The sequence below is a fragment of the Panicum virgatum genome, chromosome 2K (assembly GCF_016808335.1).
Source record: "Panicum virgatum strain AP13 chromosome 2K, P.virgatum_v5, whole genome shotgun sequence".
Classification (NCBI taxonomy): domain Eukaryota; kingdom Viridiplantae; phylum Streptophyta; class Magnoliopsida; order Poales; family Poaceae; genus Panicum; species Panicum virgatum.
The window spans coordinates 58,565,307-58,578,346 of NC_053137.1; the positions used below are offsets into that span (position 1 = coordinate 58,565,307).

Here is a 13,040-nt window from a genome sequence, read left to right on the forward strand (position 1 = left end):
TTCTCACTTTGCTAACCCCAGTGTTGAGACATTTGCTCACCCTTTGTCTCACTACTGATGTGCAGGTCGGAGGCTTGGAGAACAGGTGGATCATGGACTCCGGTTGTTCGCGCCACATGACCGGAAATGACAAATGGTTCTCCAGCCTCACCCCAATGCGCTCAAAGGAGTACATTGTGTTCGGGGATAATGGAAGAGGAAAGGTACGTGGACTTGGCGCTGTTCGAGTTTCTGATCGCTTTACCCTGAGAGAAGTTGCTTTGGTTTCGAATCTTGGCTTCAATTTGCTTTCTGTTTCGCAACTTCTTGATGAGGGGTTTGAGGTTCGCTTTAAGGAGGGCTGTTCGCGTGTTTTGGATTCCAGGGGAGATTTGGTTTGCCGGATTACACCTCGCGATCGAGTTTTCTTGGTTGACTTCTCTGGAACTCCTTTTGGCCCTTCTCATTGCTTGATGGCTGGTTCTTCTTCTGATTTGTGGAAGTGGCATAGGAGACTAGGACATTTGAGCTTCGATTTGTTGTCGAGACTGAGCTCACTTGGCCTGATCCGAGGATTGCCCAAATTGAAGTTTGAGAAGAACCTTGTTTGCCATCCGTGTCGCCACGGGAAAATGATTGCCGCTTCTCATCCGCCTGTTAATCAGGTGATGACCGCTCACCCTGGAGAATTGTTACACATGGACACTGTCGGTCCTTCTAGGGTGATGTCTGTTGGTGGGAAGTGGTACGTGCTTGTGATTGTGGACGACTTTTCTCGCTACTCTTGGGTCTTTTTCATGAGAAGCAAGGATGAGGCTTTCGAGTTTGTTTGAGACTTGATCTTGAGGTTGAAAAACGAGCTACCCCAGGCCATGCGAGCGATTCGCAGTGATAATGGCACAGAATTCAAAAACGCTCGTTTTGACGCCTTTTGTAGTGATCAAGGGCTTGAACACCAGTATTCTTCTCCCTACACTCCACAGCAGAATGGAGTTGTAGATCGGAAGAATCGGACGCTGGTTGAGATGGCGAGGACGATGCTTGATGAGCATAGGACTCCTCGCAAATACTGGGCTGAGGCGGTTAACACCGCTTGTTACGTGTCCAACCGCATTTTCTTGCGTGCTTTCATGCACATGACTTCTTATGAGTTGCGGTTTGGACGCCAGCCCCGTGTTGACCATCTCAGAGTTTTCGGTTGCCGGTGCTTTGTGCTGAAAGATGGAAATCTTGATAAGTTTGAGTCTCGCTCGTCTGACGGTGTTTTTCTCGGTTATGCTTCTCACTCTAGAGCGTACCGTGTGCTGATTATTGATACTAACATCGTCAGAGAGACTTGTGAAGTCACTTTCGACGAGACTGCACCATGCAATTCTTCTGTCTTTGAAGTTGCAGGAGATGATGAGCTCGGCACCTCCATCTTTGAAGATGAGGAGGAAGAAGCTGCAGATGGCAAGGCTGAGGCTACCACGCGTGCTGTGGACCCAGCTATCTCTGCTACGAGCTCGGACGATGAAGACGGCCCCGATCCGACTATGTCTACTTCACGGGGGTTGTTCGAGGAGGTGACTCAGGCTACACCAGCTGATTCTGAGGAGACACCAGCTTTGGTTGAGGAGGAGGCGACTTCGACACGGGAAGCACCGCGACACATTCAGTGCCGCCATCCACCTCAACAGATGCTAGGTGACCTCAACGAGCGAGTCACCAGGTCCAAGGTAACAAGTATCGCTGGCTTTGCTCATTCAGCGTTTGTTGCCTCTTTTGAGCCCAAAGATATTGGACACGCTCTTTCTGATTCTAATTGGGTCAATGCCATGCATGAGGAACTTGAAAATTTTGAAAGAAACCAAGTTTGGGTCTTAGTCGAGCCTCCGCCTGCTTGTAATCCCATCGGAACGAAGTGGGTTTTCAAAAACAAGCAGGGTGAGGATGGTTTGGTTGTTCGAAACAAGGCTCGTCTTGTTGCCCAGGGGTTTTGCCAAAAAGAGGGTATTGATTTTGAGGAAACTTTTGCCCCTGTTGCTCGTTTGGAAGCTATTCGAATCTTTCTTGCATTTGCTGCTTCCAAGGGTTTTAAGGTTTTCCAAATGGATGTTAAATCTGCCTTCTTGAATGGTTTTATCGAAGAAGAGGTTTATGTGAAGCAACCCCCTGGTTTCGGAAATCCCAAGTTTCCAAACCGTGTTTATAAACTCCAGAAAACTCTTTACGGTTTGAAACAGGCACCTAGAGCTTGGTATGATAGATTGAAAACCTTTTTGTTGGCTCAGGGCTTTAAAAAGGGATGTGTTGATAAAACTTTGTTCCTCATGCGATCCGGCACTGATTTTCTTTTAGTTCAGATATACGTGGATGATATTATCTTTGGTGGCTCTTCTCATGCTCTTGTGTCCAAGTTTTCTGAGCAGATGTCCAGGGAGTTCGAGATGAGCATGATGGGTGAGATGCAGTTCTTCCTCGGGCTGCAGATCAAGCAAACTCCTCAGGGCACTTTTGTCCATCAAGCCAAGTACACTAGAGACTTGCTGCGGAAGTTCGACATGAGCGACTTGTCTCCTCAGCCGACTCCGATCAGCACATCGACGACGCTTGATGAGGACTTGGACGGCGAGGCGGTGGACCAGAAGGAGTACAGGAGCATGATCGGCTCGCTCCTGTACCTGACGGCGACGCGACTGGACATCCAGTTCGGCGTCTGCCTTTGTGCGCGCTACCAGGCTTCTCCGCGCACCTCCCACAGGCAGGTGGTGAAACGCATCTTCAGGTATCTAAAATTCACCCCGAAATTTGGTCTTTGGTATTCTGCGGATTCTTCTCTGGTTTTGGTGGGCTTTTCTGATGCCGATTTCGGTGGGTGTCGGTTGGATCGCAAGTCGACATCCGATACTTGTCAATTTCTCAGTACATATTTGGTGTCTTGGTCCTCTCGCAAGCAGGCTAGCGTAGCGCTTTCTTCCACAGAAGCTGAGTATGTTGCCGCTGCTAGCTGCTGCTCCCAGATACTTTGGATGAAACAAACCTTGCAGGATTATGGCTTGAGTTTCGGTAGGGTTCCCATCTTTGTAGACAACATGTCAGCCATTAGCATTGCAAAGAACCCTGTCCTACACTCCAGAACCAAGCACATAGACATCCGATTCCATTTCCTGCGAGACAACCATGAGAGAGGACACATAGACTTGATCCATGTCCCTTCTGAGAGATAAACTGCAGATATCCTCACCAAACCGCTAGAGCAGGACACCTTTGCTCGCCTGCGAGGGGAGCTTGGGGTTTGTTACCCCTTTTGATCGCTGACTTTTGTTTTGGTTAGCTTGGTAGGTCTTTGTTTTGCTTCTCTTTGTTTTCTAAGGTTTGGTAGTTGCATTGTGCATATGCATTGTACATGTTTGCATCTTGCATTATCTCACTTGCACTAGCATTCTTGTATACATTGCTATGATCTTCTAGTGCCTGCTAGTGTGAGTTGATAAACTTGATCATGTATAGCTTGCTCCACTGTGTATATGACATCATCTGAGTTAAGCTATTTTGATTTGAAAATCTGAAAACATGATCACCCTGTCTTGGCTACTAGCATGTTAGGGCGTGTTGATGTGCTTTGCTATCTTATTCATGCTAGTGTGGCTTTTCATTCAGCAATTCATACTTGAAATGATTTAAATCTGATAAAATTGCTTGAACTATTCTTGAAATGGATTGAAAAGATCCAAATGGGATTGCTTGTCGCACTGATCGAGCTTTCGGGACGGCTCACTTTGCACTTGTGAGAACCCGGGCAAGGCTGTGCATGACTGAAACGAGTGCTTTAAGCTTCTGATTGTCTTTTGACATAGGCTTGGCCTCGTTGCTAAGTAAAGCATGACAAGCTTTCAACCCCTGGCATTAAGAATTGATTGCTACAAATTTGATTGAAAAATGAATGTTGGCAACTTGTTTTGGCTTGTTTGGCTCACCTGTATGAGTTTGAGTAGCACTGCTTTCCATTCCCTACTTGTTAGTGCTAGATCATGGGTGATGCTTTTATTTCTCCTAAACTGGACTTGCCTAGCTCTAGACTGATTTGATATACCCTGTTGAGCTAGATGCAGGTCTTGTTTATGGATGCACACATGCTTGAGACTAGATGTTGCTCATATCTTTGTATCCCTGAATGCTTTCACTTACACCTCCTGCATTGCATTCATTGCATAGCATCTGTTCAGGGGGAGTTTTTGCTTCAGGGGAGCTTTAGGTCTTTTTAGGCTTGATGTGTGCATGTGCCAACAAGGAGGAGAATTTTGAGAGAAGTGATCGAACAAGGGGGAGACTTGTTTGTTTGATTTTTGAAAAACTTGTTGTGCACAGGGCTTTGAGAATGCATCATTTTGGGAGAGTTGCACTTGTGAGAGGGAAAAACTTTGCTTGGGGAGTTTCTGCTTTGGTTTTGGCTCCTGGTTTTCTCGTTTTCCCTCTGCTGCTTGCATGACTGCGTCGAGCGTTACCTCTGTCTTTGAGGAGTCATGTTTTGGCTTTTGATCGGTTGCGTCGAGCCGTTGCCCTTGTCTTAGGGGATCGATCTTTGCTTGAGTAAGTGATTGTTCTTGCCTTTCTGAGCCTTTTGTCACTTGCTTGTGCTTCTTTGTTCTTTTCTGGTTTCACTTCTCTTGGTTCGTTTGTGGTGTGTTGACAATGCACTCATCAAGGGGGAGATTGAGGAATGTTGAGTACTCTATCCTGCTTGTGATGAGTGAATTGGCAACCGTGCGGTGTGATCGTACGCTTGGTCTTTGGATTGCAGGTACACGGGCGTCGAGTGTCGACGGGGAGCTGCCGTGGAGGTGCTGTGGCCGATGGACCGTGCGGTGGACGGCGGTGAAGGGCAGCCGGGACCGGAGCTCGGACCGGGCGGCAGCTGTGGCGTCCACTCCTGTATCGAGGGCGCAAGCGGCGACGGAAGGCGGGTTTCTTGGTTTGCGCCACAAAACCAAGGAGGCGGACGGCGGTTGAAGACGCCAAGTCGTGGAGGCACGGGCGTCGGTCTCGGGACTGATGGAGGCGACGGGCGTCGACGGCGTCTAGGGCCTCGCTGCGGACGAGGAGGTGACGGGCGTCGGGCGGCGTCTAGGGCTGTCAGAAGGCCGAGGCGGGAACGGCGTCTAGAGCCACGGCGCGGAGGCGGGAATCTTCCCGCGCGTGAGGTTTTGGCGGTTTTCTCAAAACCGGCCATCTACCCGGGTTTCGCGGACCCTCCAAAACCGCGGACTGGATCTTCATCAAGACGGCGGCATCGCGGAGAAGACTTCGTTTCGAAGAAAGAACCTCGGCCGTCGGATGAGATCGTGTACAGGGGGTGCTGCAGGCCAACCGGTCTGACTGGTCCCTGGCACCGGTCTGACCGGTCTAACCAACCGGTCTGACCGGTCCAGCGTACCGGTCTGACCGGTCCCGCGGGTATAAATACCCCTTCACTTGTGTTAGGTTAACAACGGTTTTTGTAATCTGTTCGTAGACTCTCTGTTTCTCCAGGCCGCCGCCCCTGCGTCTCCCTCCCTCTGTTCTTCTCGTTTGAGTTGATTTTGTCCATGGATTGTTGAAACCTTGTAAGGAATTTGATTGGGAAAGGAGGCCCTATCCTCCTCGTGCCCTCTGGGCTTTTGATTCGATTCAATCCCCTGGTTTTGTGTCTTGTGCAATGTATTTTTGATTTCGTTCTTGGCACACTTAATTGAGAGGAGGCTACGAGTTCTTAGCTGTGATTCCCGTGCATCTAGCCCTGTCCTACTCCATCTGGAATCACGAGCTCTTTCGAATTCGAGTTCTTGAGTTTTAGAGAAAACCCCAACCCTTTTGATCTCCTCTCGAATTCTCAAGAATCATTGATCTTTAGGACAAGATCTTTTGGGGATATGTTCACGGGGTAGGGGCGAAGCAATCCCCCAAGTTTCACCAATTTCCGTGGTCGTTTGCTCGAGATTCAACGTTTGAATCCAATTTCTCGGGGGGGTTTTGGGTGATACCGGTCAGACCGGTAGGCACGACCGGTTAGACCGGTCCAGCGCACCGGTCAGACCGGTTGAGCGCACCGGTCAGACCGGTCCAGGCAGATCAGTTCTGCAGTTTTCCCAATTCACTTCCGATTTGCTTTGTGGTTTCGCTCGCTCGTTCGAGTTCTTTTGTGTTGGTTTAGCTTTTCCATAGCTATTCCAAACTTTGGCCAGAACGCTTGAGGGATCGGGTGATTTTTGGGATATAGGCCGACGGTTTGAATTTCGGAAGAAATTTTGATCGGCTCCCATTCACCCTCCTCTGGCCGCCGGCTTCGATCCCACACTCTCATTTTTAGAACTGTAGTTCTTCTCAAACTACAACGTCCAATCATGCCCAACTTTTGTTTTTTTATAAAAAAAAAGAGAACAAAGATCACGTGGCCCATGTGTGTCTCTAGTCTCTACTGTATCCACGATTCCTTGCCCATCTTCCAGCGCTCATATTTCTCTGCGATCCTTCTTTTCACAAGAGAATCGAAAAGAAGGGGAAGAAAGAAAGCGCCTTTTTTTATGAAAGGAATCTGACGGCGATTTGCGAGGGCACAAAGCTGCTCATAAGCATTTCGCGACTCACGAGTGCTGTCTTTCCAGTTTCCACTCCCGAATCCGCTGCTCGTCCAGGAAAGATCCCCGCCAAATCCGAGGCGGCATCAGGTTACTCTTGTCCGCCACTAGCGCCGGGGACGGAATGTGGCTTCGCGGCGCCTGTAGATCAGCTCCGCCCAATTCGCCGCGGCCCTGGTGGTGGTTCGGCACTTCGGCTTCCCGCTTCCCTCTTCCTCCCACCGTGGCGTCGCCGAGCAGATGGTAACCGCCAGGGAATCGCGTTTTTCTTTGGATATTTTTAGGAGCGTTGGCGTCGATTGCGGAGCTTGCTGGAGTCTAATTGCGTGCTTCTCTTGCAGACAAGGTGCTAGTCGACTCGGCTCGGCTCTGCTCGAGCCATTTCGTTTCCTCCCCGTCGGACGCTTCGTCGAACAGTTGGTGTGCGGCCACCGGAGCAGCAGGAGCGCTTCGCGAAATGGACGGGTGAGTTTCTTGATTCTCGCAGTTAGAGCCCAGTATGTGTCTAGCTTCTCGCACTCGAGCAAGCAATTCATCGCTCGTCCAGTTGCAATTGCAGAATTTGGAGTTAGGAAACCAACCAACAAGCTCTCAGGGTTTCTGGACGCCAGCTCTGCTCTCCCATGTCATTCTTTGCAGAGTTTAACTGAAAGAGGCCCTGTGCAGATCAAAGGTCGTCAAGAACGCGACACTTTCTTCCTGGTCCTCGGAGATGGGCTATGCTTACTTCGCCGCCATGCTTCTGTGTGGTTTCATGGTCGCCAGTGGAACCACGGCAGCTAACCAGAATAGCACCGGTGACCCCGCAAGGCCGGCAGAGGTGCGCATCGGTGCGCTGTTCACGTTTGACTCAGTTATTGGAAAGGCGGTGAGGCCCGCTATTGAGCTCGCTGTCGCGCATGTCAATTCTGATCCTAGTATACTCCGGGGGACGAAACTCAGTGTTCTTATGCAGGACACCAACTGCAGTGGATTTATTGGCACCATAGAAGGTTTGACATTCTCTGATCCTCCTTCTGCATCTATTTTCGTAATTCGATCTTGACTTTTTATCTTTTCTTTGTGATTTTGTATCTCATCAGTATGCAGTTAAGCTCTCTTTGTCCTGCCTAGCAATTACACTCAGAATAATCAGTGATGCAAATTATAGGAATTAACAACTTGCCATTTTTAGTCGATATGTGGAGAAAACAACATGAACTGATGCCTGAGTTAGGAACTACAATGGAAACACCAGTTGCATCAGTCTGTAATTTTGCTGTTCCTGTATATCAGAAATGAAGCAAAAGTTGGATAGTATGCTCAACACCGTAACTGTGTGAGGTCTAAATGAAATTAAACATGGAATTCCCCAAGTCCTTCCATAGAAAATATGCAGCAAACCTAATAAATTCTTCTTCCTGTGCCAAGCATACTTAGTTGAATTTGCCTGTCTTTTATACAAAACAAATAGAGAACTTTCACTTTGTCTTTCCTTGTTAGATTGAAGTGATAATTTATTTTTATGCTTTCAAGCTGGGAGAGTTTAACAAAACTTCTTCTTGTCCAGCGTTGCAGCTTCTGGCTAAAGATGTAATCGCAGTATTAGGTCCACAATCCTCGGCTGTTGCTCATGTCATTTCCCACACTGTCAATGAACTCCATGTCCCTCTTATCTCTTTCGCAGCCACTGATCCTACCCTTTCTTCCCTTGAATACCCTTATTTTGTGAGGTCTACACAAAGTGATTACTACCAAATGGATGCTATCGCTAGCATCATTAGCCAGTATCAATGGAAACAGGTCATCACCATACATGTTGATGATGACTATGGTAGAGGTGGCATCATGGCACTAGGTGATGCCCTTGCAAAAAGAAAGTGTAAGATAGTCTACAAAGCTAAGTTACCGCCTGGTGCTGCAAATACTACAATCGAGAATATCTTGATGCAGGTTAATGAAATGGAGTCGCGTGTCTATGTTATCCACGTTAACCCTGATTCTGGTCTTAACGTGTTCTCAGCTGCAAAATCTTTGGGGATGATGAGCAGTGGCTATGTATGGATAGCAACAGACTGGCTGTCTGCAGTGATGGATTCATCTGTGCATGGTACTACTGATGTGATGGAACTTACACAGGGAGTTCTCGTGCTTAGGCAGCATGTTTCTCATTCTGACATTCAAAAAGCATTGTTGTCCAAGTGGAATCTTACCAGGAATGGAAGTGCTTACTCTATGCGTGCTTATGACTCTGTATGGTTAGTTGCTCATGCTGCTGAGCGCCTTTTGAGTGAAGGGAATACGATATCCTTTTCTGCAGACACAAATCTGCGAGCTACAAAAGGAAGTAACCTTCAGTTAGATTCTCTCAGGATTTTCAATAATGGAAATAAACTACTGGAGAACGTGTGGAATGTGAACTTCTCAGGGGTTTCTGGTCCAGTTCAATTTACCTTGGATCGGAATTTAATCCACCCAGCTTATGATATTCTGAACATTGGTGGTACAGGTGTAAGAACCATTGGATATTGGTCAAATATTTCTGGTCTCTCAGTCGTTGCCCCAGAAAACTTATATTCTTCAGCATTGAACTCTTCAACCAACAATGTACAGCTCCATAGTGTTATATGGCCTGGTCAGATTACTGAGAAGCCGCGTGGTTGGGAGTTTTCATATCATGGGAAGCCTATGAGGATTGGAGTACCTCTCCGAACAAGCTACAAAGAGTTTGTTACACAAGACAATGGACCTGATGGAGTAAAGGGGTTTGCAGTTGATGTCTTTAAAGCTGCAATAAGCTTGTTGCCCTATCCAGTTTCTTGCGATTTTGTTTTATTTGGAGACGGTTTGAAGAATCCTAGCTATAGTGACCTTGTCCAGAAGGTTTCTGAAAATGTGAGTAGCATCCTTTCGAATTCTGAAATTTAGCATAGGTTGGCCGCCTTGAATATTTCATTACGCATATGTTCTTGATTCTGTTTTTCTGCACATTCAGTACTTCGACGCCGCAATAGGGGACATTGCTATAGTGACGAACAGAACAAGACTTGTTGATTTTACCCAGCCATATATCGAATCGGGTCTCATTATTGTAGCTCCAGCAAAGGAGGTTGAATCAAATGCTTGGGCTTTTCTGAAACCATTCACCTTCCAGATGTGGTGTGTCCTAGGTGTTATCTTCCTCTTTGTTGGTGCAGTTGTTTGGGTACTTGAACACCGTACTAATACTGAGTTCCGTGGACCTCCAAGGCAACAAATTATGACAGTGTGCTGGTTAGTGTCTGCATTCTGTAGCTACTTCTTTCCTCTTTGGTTTTTAACTTATTTTTTAATTATGGAGTTTTTGCCATTTTCAGGTTTAGTTTCTCTACCATGTTCTTTGCACACAGTAAGTGTTGAACCGAAACTAGTCAAAATATTTCAAGGTTTCTAGTCTGCTCTTATAACCTCCTTTCTCATTTCTTTACACAGGAGAAAATACAGTCAGTGCACTTGGTAGATTCGTGCTGCTGATCTGGCTCTTTGTAGTGCTGATTATTAACTCAAGCTACACCGCAAGCTTGACATCACTTCTCACAGTTCAGGAGCTGACATCAGGGATTCAGGGCCTCGATAGCTTGATCTCGAGCTCAAGTGCAATTGGGTATCAAGTTGGATCTTTTTCCAGAAACTACCTTGTCGATGAGCTCAATATTGCTGAGTCCCGTTTGGTTCCACTAAACAGCGCATCAGATTATGCAAGAGCCCTTGAGCTAGGGTCAGGAAATGGTGGTGTGGCTGCAATTATCGATGAGCTTCCATATGTTGAGATCTTCTTGTCAAAATACTGCAAATTCAAGACCGTTGGTCAGGTTTTCACAAAAAGTGGATGGGGATTTGTAAGTGGATTTGTTTGCTGTAATCAAAACACATGTACACACGCACTTGCATTTCTCTTCAGAATATCTTTTGACGGTACTGTCTTCTGTTGTAGGCCTTCCCAAGGGACTCCCCTCTTGCCGAGGACTTGTCAACAGCAATCCTGACACTATCAGAGAATGGTAATCTCCAGAGGATCCATGATGAATGGTTAAGTGGGACAGAGTGCAGTGCAGACAATAATGGGGCTGCGTCGAACGCCTTGAGCCTGTCAAGCTTCTGGGGCCTCTTCCTCATCTGTGGTCTTGCATGTCTCCTTGCTCTTGTGATTTTCTTCCTTCGCATATTTTGCCAGTACAGCAGGTATAGTAACCAGGTGGAGGTTCAATATCCTGAGCCCCAGATTGTAAGTCGGTCAGCAAGGCTAACTACCATCAAGTCATTGATATCGTTTGTTGATAAGAAAGAGGAGGAGGTGAAGAATGCTCTCAAGCAAAGACCAAATGGCACTCAGCATCCAAGCATAGGCAGTACGGCTACAGAAGAACAATCCACATGACCAACATAACATCTTACATCACTGCATTACTATCTATATGACAATGATGCACAATACTGCATTGAAGTGGAAGTTTTCCTACCACAGAGGCCCAGTTGGTGAGGAAGGGGTCCTCTTGTCCATGGGTTGTTCTGACGTCGGACTGGAAAATATAGCATCGAAAGCAGCTTCAGAGTATTGCCTCAGGAGAAATACCACAGCACTCGAGTTTTTTTTCCCCCCAACAGCAACAAATCTGGATCCCCTTGCAGCAATGTCTGGGAGAAGTAGCACTAGGTTGCAGCTTCAACTTCTGCCAAGTTGGCCTCCTTGGTTTTGAAGTAACTCCTACAAAAGTTCGTGTGGCTACCATCTGATTCATCTGCTTCAAGTAAGTTGGGAAGTTAGAATCTTTGTTTGGTGTGGTATGTGCCCAGTTGTGCATGACCTTTCAACTTTTTTTAAGAAGTCACATGTCTACCCCCTTTCCGCTGCAACTATGCAAGGAGAACATTTCAGAGCAGAAGCTCTGACCTCACCCATTTTGTTCAGACTCGCATCCACCCTGATTAGGGATTTGGACAGAAGCACTCTGAACTAGCATTCCGTTCTGAAAAGAAGCATTTGGATGAAGAAAATATCTCTGTGGTTTATTGCGTAGATATAGAGAAACTTGTGTACCCTACTTTGTAATCCAAAAACTCAAAATACGTCAATTATACATGTTATATCTCTTCATGCAATGACTCATGACTGTAATTGCGATTTGCGAAACTGGTGCAGCCATGAACCTGATGAGGATGGGCAGGTGGCATGAGCAGCATCCGTCTAGCTCTCTTGCTGCTCCCACGGATATTTATCCAAATCCTGCTCCGACCGACAACTCAGTTCTAACGTTGCTGCCATCTCCCAATCCTCTCTTCTTTCAGAAAACGAGTTGGTGCCAACTTCTGGTTGATTGGAAATGGGACGCATGGGTTCCATGGAAAGTTAGACAGACAGATGTTTCTAAACAGGACGTTTCGCCGGCCTGGGTTAGGTTCCAACTGCTCTAGAGATTTTGGGATGTAAAAACGCAAGTAAGCTGTATGCAACGTCGCCACCTGGGCAACCACTTGTTACAGGTGTCGGTGAACGCTTGGGGTTCGGTTAATCAGAAAAACAGTAGTTGGATCTTAATCTGCCATCCATCTAGTTTTGGGTTAGGGCAGCTGATCCATGGTGAATTTGCACAGACAGATGCTAGTACTGAATTACAGAGTTCCAGCTGCTTCACCAATTGAGAGAACCAACACCACCTTTGCAACGTTGCAGCTGTCTGAAAGTTACATTTGAACTTGCAGAAACAGCAGCCAAATAGAATTGCGCCGCCCATGGACACACACGCCCAACCAAGAATCCAGGTGTGCCCTGCCTGCCCTTTCACCAAAGGGCACGTGCGCCGAGCCAGCACCGGCCGGACCCGTGCGCGTACGTGATCCTAGCCGATAAGGCCGGTCCGTCCGGTCCGGACAAATCTAATCCGCACGGCGTGTGCGGAGCCGTGTGGCCCGTCGTCGTCAGCCCATGCGTGTCGCCTGGCGTTTGACTCCTGCCGCGCGATCACATCAGCAGATGATCAAGCTGCACGGGAAGGACGGCCCGTTGCTGCAGCAGCACAAGCCACGCCGGCCGCCGGCCACGTACGGGCGGCTCACCGGACGGCGAGGTGTCCGGTATGTACTCCGGTGGTGATGATGACCGTATCCAAATCCAAGAAGGGAGATCTCTACACACGGGCCATCATTAAACAAGAGGATCGGAGGGACAAGTGGACGACGGAGCGGCGGCGACCGGACGGCGAGGCGACACGCAGCTAGTGAAGGCGCCGTCGGCGGCTGCGACCGGTGCCCAACCTTCGCAAGCAAAGATCGTATGGTGGCCGGCCGGCCGCCGGTGCTAAGCATTCGTGATGGGGCCCGATGCAGTGCCCATGTCGTTTACTTCCTGTTGGTGATACAGTACAACACTGAGAGAGAGATAGGATATGTGCACATGATGATGAGATGATGGCGATGACGATGCATGCGAGTACGAAAACAAAACCACAC

At 47.8% G+C, this 13,040-nt stretch overlaps 1 protein-coding gene across 3 annotated transcripts; it reads left to right on the plus strand.

Annotated features, from left to right (window-relative positions):
- Positions 1-6,452: 6,452 nt before the first annotated feature.
- LOC120689814 (glutamate receptor 3.4-like) lies at positions 6,453-11,693 on the plus strand. 3 transcript variants are annotated; one of them, XM_039972233.1, is made up of 8 exons: positions 6,453-6,818; positions 6,917-7,040; positions 7,242-7,567; positions 8,125-9,449; positions 9,550-9,827; positions 9,911-9,942; positions 10,026-10,432; positions 10,528-11,693. In XM_039972233.1, the coding sequence occupies exons 2-8, from the start codon at positions 7,033-7,035 to the stop codon at positions 10,969-10,971; spliced, it is 2,820 nt and encodes a 939-aa protein (XP_039828167.1). In that variant the 5' UTR covers positions 6,453-6,818; positions 6,917-7,032; the 3' UTR covers positions 10,972-11,693. The 3 variants fall into 3 exon arrangements, with proteins under 3 accessions (XP_039828167.1, XP_039828177.1, XP_039828172.1); XM_039972243.1 differs by having other exon boundaries at positions 7,123-7,567; positions 10,528-11,686; XM_039972238.1 differs by having other exon boundaries at positions 6,584-6,818; positions 7,135-7,567; positions 10,528-11,686.
- Positions 11,694-13,040: the final 1,347 nt, after the last annotated feature.

Coding starts and splice junctions, on each gene's coding strand:
- LOC120689814 (XM_039972233.1), top strand. Junction 7,568..8,124: donor ATTTATTGGCACCATAGAAG/GTTTGACATTCT, acceptor CTTCTTGTCCAG/CGTTGCAGCTTCTGGCTAAA. Junction 9,450..9,549: donor TCCAGAAGGTTTCTGAAAAT/GTGAGTAGCATC, acceptor CTGCACATTCAG/TACTTCGACGCCGCAATAGG.